The sequence below is a fragment of the Musa acuminata genome, chromosome BXJ3-3 (assembly GCF_036884655.1).
Source record: "Musa acuminata AAA Group cultivar baxijiao chromosome BXJ3-3, Cavendish_Baxijiao_AAA, whole genome shotgun sequence".
Lineage (NCBI taxonomy): Eukaryota > Viridiplantae > Streptophyta > Magnoliopsida > Zingiberales > Musaceae > Musa > Musa acuminata.
Window position 1 is genome coordinate 36,082,570 of NC_088351.1, and position 23,412 is coordinate 36,105,981.

A 23,412-nucleotide genomic window follows, 5' to 3' on the forward strand; every position below is an offset into this window, starting at 1 on the left:
TTATAGTTAGCTATTTTAGTCTTTTCACTTTAAAAAATTACATTGATATTTTTATAAATATGAGACATCCAAGTTTATTTGTTTTAATATCGTTGATTTTATTAATAAAAAATAAAAAAATATTAAAATTAAAAAATATTATTTTAATATTTAATTTGATGATGATAGATGATAACGAGTGGTTGTTGTAGATGAGGAAAGCGATGAAGAGAGGTGACAGTCGATCTACATTTATATCGATGTTGACGTAATTGTCGAATGACTCTTTCACTGTTTTATATTTTTGTTGATGTAGATGTAGATGTCAAGTGGTGAATGGATCGTCGATGCAGATGTCAAGTGGTGTCGCTCGATAACTACGTCGACGTTGACGTAAAGCTGAGGTAAATGTAGAGCCACTCATAGGCCCTAATGATGTTATCGTTTATCATCATCGATTGAAAATTTAAAATTATTTTTTATCATTTATTTTTATATTTTCTCGCTAAAATCGATAAAATGAAGGAAATAGACTTAGATATTTTATTTTTATCACTACAGGAATGTCAATATAATTTTTTAAAGTATGAAAATTAAAATATTAAGAATAGTTAACTACATAAAATAATATATAATTAGAACGAAAAAATAGGAGAAGAAAAAAAAGCAGAGGAAGAAAAAAAAAGAAAGAGGAGGAGGATAAAAATTATAAATTAATAAATTATTTTTTTTATTTTTATAAAAAATCTATAATTTTTATTTATTTATTATTTATTTAAAGGTGTCCCCTATTTTTCAGTATCCTTTTCGCATCTCTATTTATTGATAATACCCTGAATATCCAATTGCTTTCTCCTCCGATAGACATTGTTGGTTGTCGCTTCCGTCTTCACCCACACCCAGTTGTTTTTGCCCCGCTCGCGAGGCCCCTCTTCACCGTCGTCGTCGCTTTGATCGTGCCATTGTTGTCACGAAGGTAGAAAAAGAGACATCGCAGCAGCGAATATGGCCTTTTTCATATAAATCGCTCTATTTTATATATGTTCTTCAATTTATGATCCAACCAATTGACGACACCGTTGAATCAAAACTTGATCCGGTCGATTCCCGGTTCGGTTCAAACATCGGTTCGGTTCCGATCACGATGCTCTAGAACCACGAGGCCAATAAATCCCTCTGCGAGTGGGTTTCCAAGGTCAGGAAAACCCCAGACCTCTCTCTCTCTCTCGCTCGCTCTGGGTGAGTGGGTGTCTGAGCTCCAAAAACCCCAGGCGGCTCCCTCTTTCTCGCTCCCTTTCTCTCTTTCTCGGTGAGTCGGAAATATTTTCATCGCACAGGCGCAACTCCCACCATTTCGTCAACTGGGGTACTTCTTTCTTCCTTTCTTGTTGCGTTGATTGTTCCGTTTCGATGTCGGGGGTGAGAAATCGGGGCGGTCTTTAACCTACAAACCCGACTTACCTTTGTACGAATCGAAGCTCTTTTCAGGGGAAAAGGGTATCGGAGTGGTTCTTTGGATGCTTTGCTGACAAAGATGACGAGTTCGGCATGAGATAATGGTGCGGATGGCCTGTTGTCGGTTGTCGCTGTATCGCATCCATGCGTCCTGGAGGGATCTTCATGTTCTGGGCGGGTGGAATCGTCCGGGGCTGGAGGCTGGTCGCAACATTCGGCATAGCTGTTTCTCGACCCGGTTCCATCATGGTCCCCTCACCTTCTTGTCCAAAAGGGTAATCGAAATTTGAACTTCGTATCTTTTTTATTCGTAATCGCAATAGGAGTTCTTGATTCAGGATTATTAACTTGTCAGGAAAGGTAACCATGGTTTATGCAAACTCCGATTTCTACTCTGATAATGCAGAGAAATCCGTAAAGCTTCTATTATTCTCTTACATGTATATCGTTTGTCATAGTTTCGCTTGTATATTGCGCCCAAATTGTAGGAGCAGTTTGCAACGCATCATCTTGAATACTGTTATCCTTTCTAACTGGTTATGCAGGGAGTCTGGAAGTGTGGGCCATTTGGTTCTTCTATAGAGAATGGAGAACATCTTGATCGATTCTTGTAGGCCCACACTTAATTTTGCCATTGATGTGAAAAGGGAACTATTTAATCAAACTGTTTTATGATTCTGGGCTGAAAAATTATAAATAATGTCTCTTCAATCAACTATATACATATTATAAAAATCCAATCATATCATGCTTGAATGTTTTTACCAAAATTCTCACCTGGTAGCCCATTGTCAGGGGTACTCCATGCTGCCTATTTTTCCAAAGTCAGATCCATCAAACACTGCTGAAGGACTTCCCTTGCAATATAGTTTACTGAATTCTTCCACAAGTGGGAAAGCAGTGCAGTGTGAAGGAACTGATTCATCTAAGCTTCAGGCAAGCGAGCCTAGTATTGATCCAATGAATAATCGTGTGATGTTGGTTGATGGAACTGCAATTATGTACCGGTCTTACTACAAACTTCTAGGTAATTTGGATTTATCTGTTGGTTATTGTTCTAAATAGTTTCTTGATACTCAAATCTTTAGGATGTTTCTATCAATGTTATAATTGATGGTTGCTTTGTTCAATTTACGGGGTGCACATTATTTACTCACTGTACTTGCTACATCACACTGGCTAGAAAGCTGCTCCTGTGGAGTAACATGGATCATATCGCTTTGTTTTTTCTGATAATTACAGCCAAGGCCCAGTTTAAGTTTTAACCTCTTCATCCTTCAAGATCAATGTTACAGTTTAAGTTTTAACATGGATCATAATCATATTGCTTTGCAAACACTTTTTTAACTGTCCCATTTTACCTCATTGGTATTTAGTTAGAATGGGTATAGTGGATCCATAATTTTCCGCTCAGTTTATGTTGGAAGTTTGGAAGTGGATGTGTTGTCCCTTTGCTGTCCTTTCTTCTTGATCAAAACACGCAATGACAAAAAAACCATTAAGGATTAACGATCATTATTGGTTTTTGAATGGGTTTATTTACTCCTACTAGCATTAAGTCTCCGTAGCCTGAATGGTTTGTGGCAGTTTTAACCTCTTCATCCCTTTTTTGCTTTGTTTGTGTGCTAAATAGTGGCAATATGGCTATGTCACTTGTCTCCCTTTATTATTTAATTAAATGTCACCATTTAATTAAATTTAGTCTAGTAAAATAATTTACTATCATTAATGTGTCTATGTAGGCCTGCCATTACAACCCAAAATTCCCTTTGATAGTAACCTTTTTATTTTACTTATCTTTTTGTTTTTCCATTGGTGTAGCAAAGCTGCAACATGGTCTATTGGAGCATGCTGATGGCAATGCAGATTGGGTTTTAACTATATTTACGGCTTTATCTCTTGTAAGTTATGTTACTCTTATACTTAGATGTCATCATTTGTTGTTATTTCTTATCTCTTGTAACTCATTGGTGGAAAAATATCCATGTGGCTGATTCCAAACAGGTAGGACATTGCTTGTTTTTTTTGTTGCTGTTGTATACTTCAATTTCAAAGTGTCCAAGCATGATGTATGCTTTTTCCATCTCATTTGTAACATGCTTCAACCCCTCTTGTTGGCATGTTTCACTTTTGTTGCTAGCCTATCATGTATACCATTTGTGTTTCAGCCTGAAAATTCTTATTGAAGTTATAAGCACATACAAATCACTACTTATAATTGGTGGATTTGATATCTTGATATCTCCAATAGATTGTTAGACTTGCTGAAACAAGTCATTGTTCCGACTCTTATTATTAGACTGATGGAGCATAATGGTTCATTATGAATCAAGTAATGATCTAACATTTTTGTCATCTGGCATCTTTTTCCTCTTTAAAGGTGCACAATAGTTTATTTAATTTTATCCTTGTGATTTTTATGGATTTCACTCAGTGCACAATCTTGGTTGCAGCTACAATACAATTAGTCATCTAAAAAGGCGATGCATAGTTGAACCAATTTTTGCAAATTGTTGGTTGCCTCAGTGTCCAAGATATTAACTTTCTAGTTCCATGATGATGCAATCAGCGACATGCATGGGTTATTCTGTCTGTCATTGTAGTTAATATTCAAAGACATTGGAGGTTATAATTGGTGAGAACATGATCAGTGAACATGGTATATAGTATATACTATATAGTATCCTGATGATCCTGAGAATATGCTATTAGTGTATGGGCACGTGGAAAACAATGAAACAATATCTATTAGTACGCTGAGGGGACCTAAAATTTGGCTCCTTGATTTATGATATTTGACTAGTTTTAAGTTTGGTTATGTGATACTTGGTGATGAGGAAGCTTTTAACTAGTAGTGATATGTCATATTTTATAGATTAGTCATTGTGAGAAAGCTTCATATCTTGGTTACTTTGTTGAGTTGCATATAGGCCTTAATAGATCTGCTTGCCTTCTGTGCCTATGTAGTATGCAAATGATCGGGCCTTTCGGTTGCTGTTCCCTTCTCTTTGACCATATGTGAAATACTCATTTTTCAACTTCCTGGGAAATGAATATTGTAGCATGCTCTGTCAGTACCTGTTTTTAGCATGTCATCATATGAGTTGGAGCCTTATCAATTTATCAATCTACTTTCCATTGAGTTAATGTTTCTTTGCAGTTTTTTTTTTTAAGTGCATTAAGCTGTTGCAAAGAGTCTTCCTTAGGTTTATTTTACTGTTCTTGTATTGAATGTGCTTTTGATCGATCAACCAGTTTTCCATTGTTTATGGTGAATTCAGAATATTAATTAGGTTTTGTCTGGTTAGATGGATGTCTTCTTGTGTGTGCAAAATCACATGTAAATTAACAAAAGCCCATATGCTGTATCTGATCTGCTATGACCTAAGACTGAAGGGTTGCAGTATCCATGGAACTCGGTGGCATCTATAGAAGCTTCTAGATTATTAAGTCTCCTTTTGTGCCTTTTGGCAGGACCAATTTCTCCTGGTTTATCTAAGCTGTTCTCAGTCCCTTTTATGCTGATCCTAGAGATTAAATGGGAATTTGTGGCTGCCAAGAATGGGATTCCTGCTAAGATGAGCATTTTTTTTTGTTTTCTTTTTGAATTTCATGATATATTTTGTTCTTGACAAAAGGATGGTTGATGATAAGCTGGATCAGAACTTGTAAAATAATTATGACTACAAGTTAACATGTCCATCAAATGATTGTGTCTTATGATTCATTATTGCTAGTTAAATCTTTTTCTTGCCTACTAATAGTTTGTGCTAAGTTAGAAACCTGTTTGTTATCTGATTTTCTGCTTATTACGACAGAGAGGTAATTAGTGGTTAAATTCTACATAGGCTAGGTTTGACCAGTTCCCATGTGTCTCTATTTTTATACATATGGAACTACTTCAACTGAAGTTATTTCTTTTAAGTAAAATTATTTTTGGTATTAATTGAAGTGTTCTTCATGATGTGATACTGGTCTCTGTTTTTTTTTTGCAGCTTTTAGACGTGTTGGAATTTGTTCCTTCTCATGTTGCGGTATGTTTACACAATCTAAATTATTTTAATAAATTTTCATGTTTCATGTTTCATATTTCATATCATGGTATGTTAAATTTGGCTCTTCTTGAGAATACATTAACATTTTTATAGTATAGTTTTTAACGATTGAGTTTCCTGTACTTCAGCTTTTTTTTGGTTAACTGATATTGAGTAACGATCATATAGGATTTAAATCAAGTGGGACTTTGTTTATTACAGTATATATGCCTTTTTTTCTTTAAGAGTTAATTTATCTACTGATAGGGATAGCTTTTTTTAATATCTGGCTCTTCACCTCAACCACAAAATTTTATCTCGTACATGCAATCAAATATGAGGTTCTTATTATGACATGGCGTACTCATTAGGGTTTTAAAGGTTGTCTCAGATGAAGTGGCATGCATTTGAGGTGTCACTTCGAATATATTTGATATGGTGGAATAGAAGCCATAATGTTCCAGAGAGTGGTAGCTTTGGATGTTCTTTTTACCTGTTCTATCTGAAAACACAAGCTCTTGTCGTTGTTCCCATTCTCACAAACTTTGGTTACTTATAAAAAGTAAATAACCACTGAATCTAAGAAAATTCTTTTGTCTGAGCTGTCAAAATGAGCATATATCTGATGGCGTTATGTTATGGTCATTCATGTAGCTTACATGTCCTGTTCAAAGATGGTAGGCGATAAACTTAGGAGGCTTCTAAAGCATCTGAGTGATGGAGGTTCTATTCTGTAAGCAGAGGTCTATGTTGATGTTTAACCTGCCAGAAGAGAAATTAAGTGCAAAAAGGAGCAACCGACTGGTAGCGCAAAGGAAAGAAGTGAGACAGCCTCTAGTTTTGAGAGAACAGAAAGACATTGAATTGGCATTGAAGGACATACGGAGAAAGAGAATAATAGAGCTAGATATGTGGAATCCACTAGAAACATTGTCTATAATCTAAAAATAATAACATATGGAATGACTTTTGTATATAAGCCCATAAACAACTCAGAATATATTGAAGCTATTCAACTAAATCTCCTTGTGCTGATGCTTCCTAAGGCTACTGCCTCGATTTTAGAAAAATAATGGAGATCAATTGACAATTCTACTAAAGATTAGGAGAAGTAATGCAAAACTCTGTGAATTTAGTTTATCCCATCTGAAGTAGGTTGAATTGAAAAACCTTTTATCTCTTGAATTTAACTTAAACTTATGTTGGGCTTCACAAGAAGTGAGCCCAAGTATTGTGGCAGCTGGAGTGTGTGACAAGGTCAAGATGGTAACACACATATAATTATTTACCATGATTATGCCTCTTAATTTACCCCTCCCCTGACTCAGAACTCTTGGTTACGGTTGTTTTGAATTTCTTACAAAGAGACCTTCAAGCGCTAACAAGAAGTCCAAAACATTTCTTAAGCTAGAGCAGCATCTTCTTGGATCATTGTTGCTTCCAGGTGACAAACTACATATTATTTCACTAGAAGGGCGCAAATATTAAGTTCTTGTGTATCATAGGACTAGCAAAAATAAATAAAGATGACTGATATGCTGATTTATGTTTCTTGGCATGTTTGTATTCCTGATCTGCCCAAATCTTTTGTTTCATACTTCTTTAATTTTTAATCATATTTCCCTTCAGCTTCATATTATGGTATCTGTGAACTTGGCTTCTTTCTGATTGTTTTTGTGTTACATGCTATTATATAACATCCTTATCTTGCCTTGTCCTTGTATTCTCATCTTCTACTTGATTTTCTAAAGTTATGGATGAAATTCTCTTTGATGCAGGTGATTTTTGACTATGATGGTGAGATGTGTACTTCAACCATGAACGTCTTCATTCAGTTATTAGTTTCTCCAAGTCATCCTGTAAAACATAATTCATTGCTGTGCTTGCAAAATACTGATCTTCTTTTGATTTTGGGCAAAATGCATCTGCCTTGTTGACTTCCTGATTTATTATATTATCCATAAGTGGATTTTCTGCATTCCGTTTTATATTGACTTCGAGTAGGTTGACTTGATTGCAAATAAATATGTAATGGGCCAACATATTTTTTGGAGCTAAAAGTTATTATCATGGAAGATGATGTTTGACTGTTGCACCTTTGACAATTAAGCAGGTGTCCAAGCAAGTACTAAAATGACCTCTCATAATATAGTGGACAAATTTTGGTGACTTGGCTGTTCCTGTGATCTATATTTTTCAATAAATGGGCAATGATTGGTCATCATTGGTCTCAACTTAGGAAGTTAATGGTGGAGTGGATCCAGGAATGGGATTGGGGAGAGTCAGCCTTTTCACGAGTCATGAGATTCAAGTTCAACCTCGAGGCTAGAGAGGGAACAATGTGCCTACTAAAAAGGATTTGATGCCACATTCTTACTATCCTTGTTTGTCAAGTTAAGAAGATTTATACTTTTATAGTACTAAGTGAGTTTTTGAATTTCTCCAAGGTATTCATGTTTACATCAGGAAGGACTATTGCTTAATAAAAAGGTTCCAAGAGATAGAGGCAATAAAGGGGCAACGGTAAAGAGTCACTCGGCACAGCTTCTGAACCTTGGATGTGTAATTATGAAACTTACACAGTAAAAGGATTGCCTTTCAAATTAATAACTTCATAAATTCAAACATACATTTTACTCATTAAATGTAAATTCTAACATAACTCTTACATGTGTAATTGTACTGTAATTATTAATCTTTTTCATCTTTGATACAGCAAGATTCTTCCGAGAACTGTTTGTCATATGCCAGTAGTGACTAACTTGTGTTTTCTTTTTCTTCTTCCTGTATTGTGTTTTTGTTTGCTAATAACTTGGCAGATTATTTGTGATAATATGTCAACATTCTTGAATTTTTTTTTAAATTCTGAACTTCTTGCATATTTGACCATATTGCTATGAAGTAAGTAACTCTTCTAAGCTTTGCATGCATTTTCTTATTGTTGCCTGGACAGGTTTTCTTTTCTCCTTAAATACCATAATAGTGGTGCATCTGCTTCTTTCATTTCTTTCAGAAATGAGCATGTTTTTGTTAGCTTGCACATTCATATTATGTTAACCCAGCATATTTTCAGCTCTTGTTTCTGGATATCATGATTCAATTGATTGATAATATCTTTCTTTTTCAAGTTCATTGATGGTTTCTTGGTCTGCATTGTTGCATTTTGTGTTTCTCGTAATGTAGCCCTTATGATTTATTTCTTCAAGAATGTCTTTTAACTTCTTGTCCTGCATTTATTTGCAAATATGTTTCTTTTTCCATCATTTCTTTTCTCTTGTTTTATTAAAAATAATAAATGATGATGCTGCTACTCTCATACTCAGCATAGAACAAGACTTCCAAGGAACCTACTGTACTGTTTTATGCTTGTTATGAGGAAGCATATGTCATACCGAATGTTTGCAGCTTATTCCCATTGTCCCTGGCTATCTTTGCTTTGCTTATGTACCTAAGGGAAGTGTTATACAGAAAATAACTATATAGACATACTATATTTATTATCTACAATATGGATTTGTTTCTTAATTTTTGGGATGTTCTTGTGGTCTTAGTGTTACGATCTGTTATTCCATGTTTTGATGGGCATAAAGCTATTTTGCGGCAATCAGTCTTCAGTTTTCACAATCCACCAATAGAAAAGTAATTATCTTGGGAAATTGACATTTGATGAGGTTCAGGTCCTTGACATTTGATGCATACTTGCAATAGCACAGAAATGAGGTCATTGTGATCGTATCATTAGTCGTGGACTCCTTAAAAAAATGGTGTTCCATAAGATTTCCAGTGACTCCTTAAAAAATTGTCGCATTTATCTTTTGAAGGATGTTCATTGGGAAGAGAGCAAATTTAACAGCTTAAAGAGTGTACTTGAATGTGACCATAGTGTATGCTTTTTCATCATATGGTGCATCTTTATATTATCTATATGATCTGTATATCTTATTTAGAAACATGAGATATTTCATATGCTTGGATGTTTATATTTATTAATGCTTTTGGTCCATCTCTCATCAGGGCGACTGAGTTGGCAACACTAGAGTGAACAAGTCACATCAAATACTAAAGTAGCAACTTCATCTTTCTATGAACTTGTGACTTGGGGTTGTATAGGTGTATCCATGTGAGTCTAGATGAGTGCAGCATGTGTCGATCAATGTAGGAATGGTAAAAGAATGTTGACATGGGCTTTCAGTAAAGTTATGCCGCTATAAAAATAAACTTAATTATGTCTGTTATTTCACAAGGGTTTACTTATGCTCCTGTTCTATGACATGTCATTACCAACTTAGTTCAGTTGTTCATGCTTTATGTCATTTTAATCAAGCCTTTGGTATGATTCTAGGCCTTTCAATCAGCCTAACCTAATGCATTTAAAATCTTCAATTAGCTAGTCTCGTACTTCTGGATACCTAGTGAAACTTGATGATTCCCCTGATCTCATCAAGTGGTAGATTTACAATTTGTAATGTTTCCTCTTCTTATGTAAATTAGCAAATTGGATTGGTTTAAACACCTATGTTCAGCATATTTTTGTTTGCAAGCAATGCAGATATTGTTTGGATTTCCACTTATGGCTGCTTAGGTGTTTTAGAAGATGTTTTGATTTGTTTCAACTTTAATGTGATTTGGTTACTTCTTTGCTGACATCTCCTGCTTATCTAAATTGGTTTAGTTTCTCTGTGCTGGTTTCCTTTTCCCTATATCTTTCATAGTTGCCTTATGTCTTTTTGAGATGAAACAATGAAAAAACCATATAGATTCCTTGCTTATTGATTGGTTCTAGTGGTACGATTTCTATGTGATTGGAAATTTTGAACCAATGTTTTAAAAAGTGCTAGGCGCCAAGGTCTCAAAATGCTCGAGGCATTAGGTGCTCATCCGAACGAAGTGAGATGCTTTGAAATATTAAAATATAAAAAATATATAATATAATTGATAAATATAATTATATAAATAAAACTATATCATTAAATTGAAAAGATCTAAAGTATTAAGTTATATTATCCATCTTCTAATAACAAAAATATCCAAAGACTCTAAACAATGAAGTTTTACATCAAATTCAATCATTATCATAATCAATATCGTCATTCGTAAACATATCATCTTTCTCTTCCTCTTATTCAACTTCATCAAAATATGTTTCCTCCTCTCCAACAATGGCAGGAGATTAACTTAAGGCTTTTGTACTCATTTTTGTCTTCGTTATCTATTTTGTATATGTCTGTAATTCTCCAATACCTAATGCTCTTGCCATATCTCTCCATGTTAAGCTGTCATCTTCAAATACAAGCTCATTTCAACATCTTGCAAGTTCACTCCCATTTCCCCTTACTAACCACTCATTTGAACCATCAATGTCTTGCAATGAGATTAAATTAATACTGTTTCATAATGTGCTTAATTGTTGTTCCCCTTGTATCCTTATTACGAGCATCACTTATATTTGTTTATCTTAATTGTTGTATTTGTTTGACATTGTTGCTTCTGTGATCCTTTACACACACACAAACACACACACACATATATATACATATAAGTCCATCGGTCCTTGTTTACTCTTTTTAAGAATCATAGCTTCTTTTCCTTTTCTATTATATATTCTTTTCTCATAGGAATTGTCATTTTTTGAATAATCTTTTTCTTCACCATCATCTCTAATATATTGAACATTATCCTCGGATAAAATCGTATAAGATTCATTCTTTTGCATCTTTTTTTAGTCATTTAAGCTATCAACTCTTCTTTTACATTAGGTGGACGCTTTTTGCATGCTGATGCATTCTTGAAGTTCTCTACTTGATGTTGTTTTGCACGGAAATGCCACCTCTAACAATCTTGTCACAGAAGATGCAAGTAACTGCATTAAGATCTTTAGGATCCTTTAGATAATTGCATTTCCAAGCAGAATTTTTTTTGAATTTTTTGATGAATCTTCTAAATTCCTTTGTGCACTTGTAATGAAAACCCCAAAAACTATTCTAAATAAATAGAGATTACCAGTGCTAAATAGGGACTACTATATGGTAACAATAGTTAACACTAAAGGGTAATTTTAATATCAGTTGAGGATTAATAATATACTTTTAACAGTATTTAGAGGGGAAGAAAAGAGTTATCGACGATGGAATGTGGGGAAGGAGAGGGTGACGGTGACGGAGGGACTTTCAGACAACGATAGTGGTGACGAAGGAAGCTGCGGACGACAGTAGTAGTGACGGAGAAATATTCGGATGACGGTGACGGAAGCTACAGTAGTGGAGGAAATTGTGCACGAAAGCTAGACTTTCGGATCTATCCGTTGGCAGTAAAGGAAGCATTGAACCTGTGTGTTGACGACTGGAGCAGAGGTGAGTCGGTGCAGCAAAGTAGGGTTTATGGGTCGGGGTCGCTTTTTCTTTTTTTTTTGGGGTGGGGTTTTACTATTTAGCTTAGTTGGTTCAATCGAACCAACTAAGTTACTATTTAACCGAACTAGAGTTAATCATCTGGTTTGGTTGCTTTGCTTTAACTAGGTGCTCGCTTGAGGCACCGGGTGCCTAAACCACCTAGGTGGCGCTTCACTAAAGCGCGTTGCCTGGCTATCGTGCGAGGCGCTCGAGCCTCGCCTCGCTTCACCCGAGTGCTTAGGCGAGCACCCTGGCGCCTTTTTAAATCACTGTTTTGAACTTCAAATTTGTTAGCATAATAATCTATTAATCTGATAGTTCATGTTCAGCTGCAGAAAAGACGGTTAATTACACATGATTGTCTCTTTAGAGTTTGGCACCCTTGTCATATCTGTACTGACATTGCTATAATGGCTACAAGTTACTTCCAGTGTGTTTTTGTGCCTAGTGTTGAATTTCTCAGGAGCGAACCATGTTATATAGGGTTATTAGATGCTATATTGGCTCTTCTTTGTTTTGCCTTTTTCTTTTTGCTGATAACAAGCTTGCAGAAATGTGCAACCATATTTGTTCATCAGGGTGCTCTTCTTATGCTGGTTCTAGTTCCTAGCATCAGTGTGGATATAATTGATTGTATGTTTATGGCATCATGACTTCATGGGAATTAATCTGAGCTGATCCCTATCCATTATAGTAAAACAGTAGAGAAATATTATTATAATCCAATTTGACCAACTGCTTTGATTACAGTATAAGTTTGTTGCTTATTTCTTAGTAAACTGCATTGCACATGTTGTCTGATGATCCTTCCTAGCGTCATAGTTTTTTAGAGGGGACTAAGAATTTTCAAGTTAAGTGACATATCAGTGGCCCAACTTTTTTTTTTCAGGAGTTCCATATGGTCACACTACTGCTATGCCATCCAAAGAATGTTACATGGCAAAAGGTAAGATGTACCTTCCAATCGTTTAATAGAATGGTGAAGGCAAGCTATATTGCGTAAATATGAGCGGCTGAATGCAAATCTGGGTGGTTTTAGGAAGCTTAGCTTTGGTGATCTTGTGGCTCTCTTATCTAGTTCTAGATATCTAGTATTGCTTGCTACGTTATTAGGGTAAACTTCTTATGCACACATATATATACACATATATTTATATATGTATAATGTTTGTTTTACTTTAGTTTCTTTTTTTTCCTTTTATGCTCACACTGCTTATCTTTTCAATTAGGTGAGGGTAGATGGTGCATATGTCAATCTTAGGTATTTAATAAATCTTACCTGATAAAAAATATTGAAAATAAACATCATGCACTTGCTTTTTCAAGTTTTAATTTTTCTTTATCAATCAGCTTGTAGACATTCAAAGATGATTGTGTAACACCTCTATTGGTTAATTTTTTGGACATTGACTCAATATTCAAAACCATGATTGTGCTAATTGCCCCAGTTTTTGTTTTCTGCAGATTAGTTTTTAGGTCAATGGTCCTTATCTGATTCAATTTTTCCAGTTGTGTGCATTTAACCCATTATATTTTTGACAAAGGCTTTAGATGCTTTACTCTCAACTATTTTACACCTGACATTGTTTGTTTTAGTGCTGTCATTACTTCATGAGCCATATTTTCCTGTTGTGTTTCTAATTAACAATCCTTTACTTGAAGGCTTAACGTTCCGTCACATGTTATACCCATCCTACAAAGGCAACCGCAATCCTACACCCGATACAGTTGTTCAGGGTCTTCAGTATTTTAAAGCATCCATAAAGGCCATGTCGATCAAAGTGGTTGAGGTAAATCATAATATTGCATAGTGTCAGTGAGGATTGTAGAGGTATCTTATTCTAATGTGGTCAATGGCAGGTTCCTGGTGTTGAAGCTGATGATGTAGTTGGGACTTTGGCTGTAAACAGTGTTTCTACAGGATATAAGGTGATTTTCAAAATCCTGTTAATTAAATATAAGGGCAAAATTGAAACTTCAGTTGCTTTCTACATGAGAATTATACTACAAGCATGGTGCACCTGTTTTGGCATTCATTGGATATTTAATTACCAAGAGACTTGGAGGCATATGTCCTTTGCTGATCAACTTTTATCTTTTTTTGTTATTTAAATTTTTGCTATTTATGGAGTTAACATTTTGTTTACCTAATGTTTCTTTTAATTTTTAAAATAAGCTGTAATTTCTGTTAAGTGTGGCATATCATTAGGATAAGAGTAGCTTAGGAGTCGTCATTACCATTCTTACTGATGGTATATAAACACAACACTTCTTTCATACTTGGATTCCTGAACTTAGTCCACAGTGCTTGCTGTCTAACTGCATGTATACAGGTGCTTGGGAGTCAGCTGCTGGCTCTCTTGGTATATGATAAGCTAAAGCTTACCAAATCAAATTCTGTCCCCATCCTCATGCTCCCTCCCTTACCCCGGACTTCACATTAGCTGACTTTGGCTCATTACATTACTTGAGAGGAGTTAACTGTGTTAAAATCATGGTTAAAAATAGCGTTGGGACTTGATATGGCTTGGTGTACATATGTTTTATTATTGTTTCAGCTGATACTGGCACTTACTGGTCTGACAAAATACTGGTATTGCTCGATATCTCGTTACCATACTGACCCAACATGTTATCTACTTGGTATTGGACTGATATTGAAAATCTTGGTTCACTTGTCTACTGCTTAGAAGGATCTATCATTTGATGCCCATAATGAGGTTCACATGAGATTGTCCTATTACGGTTCTTATACTGACCCAGCACTGTTCTATCATCTAGGCCAACAACTATAACCTCTCAGGAAATTTCATCGCCAGGCAGAAGTGATTTATAGCCGTTGGTTTCTTTTTCCGTGGACATTTTATATTTTATAATATACTGACTGATATCATGCTATCTTATGACGTTGCTCTCTCAACCGTCATGGCCATGTAATGTGGTACTCATATGTAGTTTACTTGCTAGTTAGTTATGCCATGAGTTTAACTTCTAGTCTATCTCAAACATGCCATCATATGTCAATTTAGCTCAAGGTTTGCAATTTCAATTTGTACCGGTGTATCGAGTCCTATTCGGTACAGTATGTACTGAGGCATATCGATGGTACGTTAGTGCATACTGACAGTATGTCCAAAATCATTAAAAAATCATAAAAAACCTAAAAATAGAAAAAAGTTAGATTAGGGTTTTTAATTTAGAAGTAAATATAAATTTAGTATAATTTTAGCAAAAATAATGTAAATTAGGAAAGAATAGTATCGTATATATTTTTTGATTATATTGAATTGACCTAATATCAATCAAATTTTGATAAAATCATCATTAAAACTATTAACCACAGTATTAAAAAAATTAATTAAAACCTAATTAAACTTATTATACCATCACAAACATATGATCCAATTCTTAATATGCATAAAATATAAAGATTTGACCTATTAAGTATCTAATTAAAAAAAATTAATATTAAACACACTAATCATAATATTAAAAACCTTAATAACTCCTTGGTTAAGACTATTCTACCAAAAAAAACATATCAAACAACATATTAGATATTAAGTCATACACTACATAGAATATGCTTAATCATCTCATAAATTAACAAAAATCTAGAAAGAGAATACATACCTCTTGATTAGAGTGTTCTTCCTCTTAATCCTTCTAAATTATTCTCGTAAATATGATCCACTTGACAAATCATAATTTTATTGAGTTTAAGAGAGAGATGTGAGTTTAAAGAATTTAAGAGAGCTTAAGAGATTGAAAGAGTGTAATGAGTTGAAAGAGGGGGGAGGAAAGGATTTAAAAACCCTTTTCTAAGCCTCAAACGGTCAAATTGATCGTTTGAAATAGGACAGTCTCAGCCTTTGATTGGTAATGGTCAAAATCCGATCATTACCGATCGGTACATATCGGTAATAGTCAGATTTCGACTGTCATTGCTCGGTACAGACCGTGTATCGCTTGATACAGGGTCAAGTAACTGGTACCGCCCGGTAGACGGCGGTCTGCGTACCGATATCCTATCCGACTGGTACATATCACCCATCTCGAGTGGTACACATTGGTACAGCAAACCCTGGTTCTGCTAGATAGGGCTGTAGTTTTATCCTTCTCAAATTCCACACCAGCTGTATATACAATATATATGTTATATGGTGTATTTGTTTATGAATTGAGAAACATATAGTTGTTTGGTGCTACGGTGGCCTTTTTTTCTTAAAAATCTCCAATTCTTTTTAAGCAATTTGTTTGCATACTGATACCAAAGAGTTCTATTGAAAGAAACCATCATGTCTTCATTCTTGCTTTCTGGTGGTGGCTAAAGTTATCAATGAGACTTATGCCATCTTAAAGCTTGAGACTTAGTATTGATTGTAGAGTAAGCTAATTTTGATTGATTTTTGGTGTTTTTATATTTTGACATTTGTACTGATTTTGGCATTTAAAGTTGCAAGAACCCTAACTAGGCAGAATTAGTTAGGTGATCAGTGCAAACATAGGAGTGGCACCAAACAACACGACATTGAGAAGCTACCAAGATTGCCTGGAAATATGTATTTAAAGACTTCCAAAGCATAAATTTGCCACATTATTGCAGTGCGAAGAAAGAGAAGAAGAAAATCTAACATGTTTTGAGGATAGCAGTCAGGACTCAGGAGTTAGTTAAGACTTAAGTGGCTCTAATTCAAGTGATAGTTTGTAAATTAGATGCAAGGAGAGATTCATATAGTCTATTATATCATTTTTGTTGGTAGGTTGTAGTAGTCGATAAAGATATGACAGCATTACCTATTCAAAAGATGTGAAACGGAAAAAAAGGAAACATTTGGTTGGACTGGTAATTTTGCAATCTTCTTGACTCCAAATAAATATGTTCTTACACATTTGCGTATATATTTAGGTATCAGTTCCACATGCATATGTACTGCTTATGTGATTTACGAGTGTTAAGTTTGTCTTAGCTCTTAACACATTTTATGTTATTACAGGTGCGAGTTGTATCTCCAGATAAAGATTTTTTTCAAATAATTTCGCCGTCTTTACGTCTCCTACGAATTGCTTCTCGTGGACCAGGGTTAGTATTCTAGTTGTTTTTGTGTCAGACGATATGAATATTGCTCCAGTAGCTAAGATTGTTATGTCTACTTTTACAATCTCCAAGTCAAGGGATATGATGAGTTGCTTTATGATATAGCGCTGCTAGTTATCCTTTGAGTTGTTTGGGCAGATTCTCTTGTTGCCTAATGTTGCTTTTGGTAGTAACTTGGCATCAACCTTAGAGTTTTGATTTTAGACTGATGGCTGGTTGTAAAAATCTATTAATTTTTTTGTTGATATTTTTACTTTTCTCTGGTTAATCTGATAACTCTTCTGTTCACTGATGATGATGATGCGATCTTGCTTGTATTTTGCTGGTTACTACCAAGAAATATCACCATAAAGCTGAGCATTTCTGGCATTTAAACCTTTCAGCATCGGCTTAATGCATCTAGTGAGAATTTTGCTTTATTCAAAGTGGTTTTCCCTACTAAAGGTGTACTCTTGCCTGTCTTTTGCTGATTGTGTTATGGTGTTAGCAAAATATTACAAATTACTTGAAAGTAACTGGAACTCATGTGATATGATGTCTTTTTGATGAATCTGGTAACCACTTTGCTTGTTTGAACTGAATTTTCTTCTAGAATTAGCACTTTCATGTCTCCTCATTTTCCTTCGAATCAGTGCTTTTGTATCTGCTCATCACTTCTATCCAGACAAAGTGTGGTTCTTCCCTAAAAAGACAGTATATTTCTCAGATTGCAGTATCATGAGCTTCATTTTTTTTACGTCCCACTTGAACTAATGATAATCTTGGTCCTTCTGGACTCTAGTTTTGTCCTTTTTCCATTGGTGTCCGTATTTTCTGACTCTATGCTTCATAGATTGTAACCTATTGTAGGCATAATTTCTTTAAGTTACTACTAGCATTTGGGAATTTTCTCATCTGATCCATCTTTATTGTGCTTTTGACTGCATAGCCTTGTTAATCTTCTGATCTCTGTTTCCATTAGAAACCCTGTTCTAAAGTGTTCATTTTTTTTTTTTTAAGCCCAACTAGCATGTGATGTTAAAATATGAGGGCTCTAAAAGGAATAAGTTAATCCGTCAGGCTCTCCTTTCTGTATTATCCAAGGATACCTTCTACTTAGGTGGGACAAGTTCAATTTGAACTTCATAAAAGCTGTATTTTACTTAATGGTGGATCAGATGCTTTCTAAAGTCCTATTGTATTTTTCTGACATGGAGCTACATTAACTTTCTTGCACATCTTATTACACTCATATAGGCTTCCTATTGTATTTTTCTGACGTGGACCTACATTAACTTTCTTGCACATCTTATAACACTCATATAGGCTTCTTATTGTATTTTTCTGACGTGGACCTACATTAACTTTCTTGCACATCTTATAACACTCATATAGGCTTGTATTGGAACCTTTAGGGTCATGAGTCTTAGAAATCGTCCTGTCACTATTGTGAAAGAAACTGAATATCATGCCCATTATCAGGTTCTGATGGAATTTCAAAGCAAAAGTAATTGATGCCCCTTTTCATCAATTCTAGCATACTCATGTTTTATCATATATATATATATATATATATATATATATACACTTGAGTTTTCTTTTTTCATTTTTTCTTGATGCAAAGTTCATTCTAATAGCTTGGCTTTTTTGTATAGGATGGTATCCTTTGGATTGGAAGACTTTGCTAAAAGATATGGTGCACTAAAACCTTTCCAGTTTGTTGATGTTGTTGCTCTTGCTGGTGACAAGTCTGACAATATTCCAGGTTTTAGTTGCATATGAGTTCTCAATCTCCTGTATTTGTCAATTACTGATGCTTATTGAGATACCTAGAAGATGGTGTTCCAAATTCGTTGTATCTTCAGTAATATTTCTTAGAAATTTTAATTTTAGAGGGGCGGGCCTTGTTACAATGGTAAGGTTGTGCCTTTGTGACTTGGGAAACAGTCACTCTAGAGGTAAGGCTACGTAGTACATTAATCCTCCCCATACCCCAAATTGGTGGGAGCCTTTTGCACCGGTTATGCCTTTTTTATAGAAAGAGATTGGAACAAGTTTCATTAATTGATACCTTTAGATGAAGTTAGTTTAAGCTGTTATGTTGCGGATATTTTGGTGCTTTTAGTTAATCACAAACCAAGGGGGAATGTTCCCTTGGTTTAGTCCAAGTTTCGTTCTGGTGGTTCCTGTTTTGTAAACCTCTCTAAGTTGACTTGCTAAAATTTTTTACTTATTGGTTGTTCATAAATTTATTTCTATTCGTTTAAGAGATGACATTATAAGCTTTTCCAATTGACTCTTAGAGGAACTGAGTACTTAAAGATGCCAACAATTCATGAATGGGCAGAGGAGATTTTTTATTTTTCTAGCAGAAATCACCTCAGAGCCATACTAATAAACTTGTTGAAGAAATATGATTCGACTTATTCATTATGGTTGCAAAATAATACATTGCAATCCATATTGCCAAAAGAACTACTATTCTTGGGAAGACCACTTAATTCTTTTCCACCAAATACAAGATAATTTAAGCCAAGCTAATTCACCAGCATTTTTTCTATCAGATGCATGCTGCAGTCATCTCTCATTGCATGTTTTGCTCTAGAAACTCTTTATCTGAAGCGACAAAGAGACACTGATTCATGTTTCTTGTGTAGTCTAAATGATTTCTTTAAATGAATACTTTGATGCAATTATACTACTAAATATATTCAAACTAAGCTTTTATGCAGGAGTTGAAGGCATTGGAGATGTGAATGCTTTGAAATTGATTACTAAGTTTGGTATGCTCGTCTTCCTCCATTTAGGAAACATTGTGATATGCATGATAAAAATACAAAGTTGGCAATGTGATGTGGTTATGCAGTACGCAGCAGTTGCTCTCATTTACTCATTTAAGACAACTTTGATTGTATCCAGCATTTAATGAACCTTGAAAAGTTTGGGTCACTCTTTTTAAAGTAAAAATAGATGTTCTTCTGTAGTTATCATTTTATAGGACTTGTTGATTTCCAGAAGCTTGTTGCTTGAAATTGGTAGCTGTGAACATGCTTTATATTGATAGCTAAGGTTTCTTGTGTGGGCTAAATGGAATAGGACATTAGTTTGCCATTTGACAGTTCATATCTGTTTATATGCCTAACAAGTATAGACAGTATCATAATCCATGCAATTAACATTTTGTGCATTCAGCAAATTTTCCAATTGATACTGCCAAAAAAAGAGGTCCTGAATGTTGAGGAATTTAGTGCTGTCTCCAAAGCCTCAAAAAATTTGTATAAATGGTCAGAAGGAAATTTTACTTTTAGAATAGTATCCTTACCATTGCTTGCTTTTTATTGTTACACATGCTGTGGCACTTCATTTTCCTAACCCAAGCATCTTGGTGCATTTACCATGCTGATCTATTGATGTTGTTAGCTGAATATTTTGGTGTCAATTTTGCTTCCATGTGTAATATTCGAGCTTCAGAAATCTGCTTTATTCAACTGAATGCATATGTTTTTCATGTGTGCTCTCAGGTTCATTGGAGAATTTGTTATTGTGTGTTGATCAAGTTGATGATGAGCGTATTAGAAAGGTGTATTCTTTCAGAATAATTTTCTGGGTATCGTTGGATTGTTAACCATCTTTGGAATGGCATGCAATAATATTCTTTCAAACTGCCTTTTGCAGGCCTTAATTGCATGTGCTGATCAGGCTGTTCTTTGCAAGAACTTGGTAATCCCTTTGTCTCTATAGTTATTTTTACTTGCACGAGAAGGAGCTAGTTGAATAGTTTCTTAATAACTACTGAAAGTTCATAGTGTTCTCGTATTCAGTAGTCAGTCCTCACTGGTACAACTAGGGTTACCTGTTCCCCTAAAGATGTTCACTGATGATTGATGGATTTTTGTACACTGTTCTTGCGTGCAGTTCAATCTTCTCTACTTTGCGTAAGTTCCATATATTGGTAAGGATTGGGATAATGCTTCTAACAGTGAAAAATTTTGTAATGGTGTGGCAGGCAACGTTACGCTCTGATCTTCCATCTTACATGGTTCCATTTAAGACACCTGACCTAGTGTTTCAGAAACCACAGGTTTTCTAGTGTTCTCTCAGAGGTATTTTGGTCATTCGATCTGTCAACTAATTTTAATGCCTGGGTTATATTTAACAGGACAATGGCGACAAGTTCATCACCCTCTTGAGAGCCCTTGGAGCATATGCAGAAGGCTTCTCGCCAGATCCAATAATCAGAAGAGCAGCTTACTTGTGGAACAAACTTAAGACGTGATGATTTCTTGTTGATCTGTTTACTCCCCCTCAATTTAGGTGATAACAAAACAACAACAAAAAAAAGGCATTAAAGAGCTGGAGGACAGTGGTGGCGGGTAAACTCTCGCAGTGAATCAATGCGCAGAAGTGCAGAAACTTGGGTGATATGTTGCTGTCCAGTGTATCACCAATCATATCGAGCTCTTCTTGCTCTGACTTGTACCCTATTCTCACAGATCCAAATCTCGTTGTCTCGACAAACGTGCGTGAAGTTTTGGTCCCCAAGTGGTCGAGGCAGTGGGTATCCACTGTCGTCGTTTCTGGGTTCGTGAGAGACATCGACGTACAAATATATCTTTTCGATGATTCTGGCCTTTGCTGCCACTCTCGTTTGTATATGAAAGATCAATCTGGTTTGTTCATCTTAATCTTAAATGCTTTTACATGCATCGGTACATTGTATCTCATTCTAAATTATTCCTGGAAACATTTGTCTAAACACGTTACAGCCAAAACATGTGATGATACCCCCACTCTGACAACACATAAGAGAATCCTAGTTTAAGCTAATTAGTATTATTTAACAATTCCTTTTTGTTCTTCTTTTTCTCTTTCTTAGAACGGCAATTACATAACCATTGTTTGAGTCTTTTCTCAAGTTGATATTTGATAGATAAGCCCCGAGCACACCCCGGGCATCATCGTGCCCGACCCGTTCGCCCTATCTTAACATGTGGTTCGGGTGCCGACGACGTCCGTGTGAAAGGATCCGGAGGCCGTTTTCGGGCCCGACCCGTTTACACCCTAAACACATCGGGGCGGGGGGCCCACTTGGTTCGTTAATTCTTCTCGTAATTTGTTCATTTTCATTCGTCTTGCTCGCTCGGGGGGTGGGCGGGGTGGGGATCGAGAAGCGCTCGGCCGTGGCGGCCGGGACGGCGGATCAGAGAGATGATCACCCGCTCCAAGCTCGTCGAGCAGCTGCGCGAATACCAGATCCGATCCCAGCACAAGTGGGGCGCCCTCACGGCCTTCTCCTCCAAGCCCCAGATCACCACCAGGTTTCCCGTCCCATCCTGTTCCTCGATTATCCCGAATTATGCTGCGAGATTTCTTTTCCTTTTTTCTGTGTATCTGAGCCTGGTCCGTCCTCCGCTTCGATCTCGAAATTAGTTGTTTTTGCTATATGCGGATTGGCTGGACGCGTCAACTTGACTTGATAATTTCGCGTGGGGAGATGAGCGGCCGGTGCCCTTCTCTCGATATGTGATTTGACTTGATATAATTATGGTTCGTCAATTTGAGATCTTGTCGTTTAGGTTAACCACAGGAGAAATATGTAAAGCTGGCATGAGTTTCGTGGAGATTGCGACTGTTTCATTGATTATTACCATGAATTAGACGTGTCGAGACTTTCAAAACACGAGAATAACTCGTAGAATAATTCGTGATGTATTGGGAAGGTATTGTTTAAGTCATGCCGAGATTTAATTGTAGATTCGTTCTCCGTTTTCGTTAATTTCAAATATCTTTTCCATATGTTGTATTTGCTATTTTAAATCGAGTTCAGAGTTATATCTTGAGTTATGTTCTTGACTTTATAATGGATGGGAGAGTTGTAAAGCCATTGGGAATCATGGTTAGAGAATGTTAGGCATGCTGATGTTGTGGGATTTTGGGTTTTATAATAAAAGAATTCTTCAACTTTCTGAAAAGTTCTTGGATCAAAGTTAGGAAACACAGAAACATACGGATTAATATGTTTGATCTCATCCCTTGTTTGTGAGAAGGAAAAGTTAACTCCTCTTGACAATAAATGGAATGCTACATGTCTATGTGTTAGCTTTGCTCCTTAGTCATGACGTGAGAGTTTTGTCTAGGCTGCAATTTGAATGTTGTCATTAAAGATTAAGTTATCAGGAAGTTTACTTTGTGATTAGTTTAATTTTACATCCGATCATATTGTTGAGGAAAATAAGATGTGTCGACATACAAACAGAAAACTAAATTTTCTACTTCATTAAGAGGAAAAAGGGTAATTCAAGTGTAAGAGGAGCTAGTTTGCTCTTTCTTTTTCTCTCCAAAAGGTATCACAAGTTTCTTTTATTGGACATAACCTCCATTAGAGAAGGAAATAAATATCAGTTTTGATGATTCCCTTTACACTATAGTCAATCACTACTTTGAATTCATTAAAAAGTCCTTAAGAAGAGTTCCACTT

The 23,412-nt window shown here is 35.6% G+C and overlaps 1 protein-coding gene across 4 annotated transcripts; it reads left to right on the forward strand.

Moving 5' to 3' along the window:
* Window positions 1-1,175: 1,175 nt before the first annotated feature.
* Window positions 1,176-21,640, forward strand: LOC135633626 (uncharacterized). Of its 4 annotated transcripts, none has more exons than XM_065143315.1 (16): window positions 1,176-1,345; window positions 1,458-1,709; window positions 2,230-2,461; window positions 3,256-3,335; window positions 5,430-5,468; window positions 7,247-7,265; window positions 12,747-12,803; window positions 13,520-13,647; window positions 13,718-13,786; window positions 16,855-16,940; window positions 18,590-18,699; window positions 19,667-19,717; window positions 20,456-20,514; window positions 20,610-20,654; window positions 20,941-21,015; window positions 21,094-21,640. In XM_065143315.1, the coding sequence occupies exons 2-16, from the start codon at window positions 1,536-1,538 to the stop codon at window positions 21,208-21,210; spliced, it is 1,341 nt and encodes a 446-aa protein (XP_064999387.1). In that variant the 5' UTR covers window positions 1,176-1,345; window positions 1,458-1,535; the 3' UTR covers window positions 21,211-21,640. The 4 variants fall into 4 exon arrangements, with proteins under 4 accessions (XP_064999387.1, XP_064999388.1, XP_064999390.1 ...); XM_065143316.1 differs by having other exon boundaries at window positions 1,468-1,709; XM_065143318.1 differs by lacking the exon at window positions 20,941-21,015.
* Window positions 21,641-23,412: the final 1,772 nt, after the last annotated feature.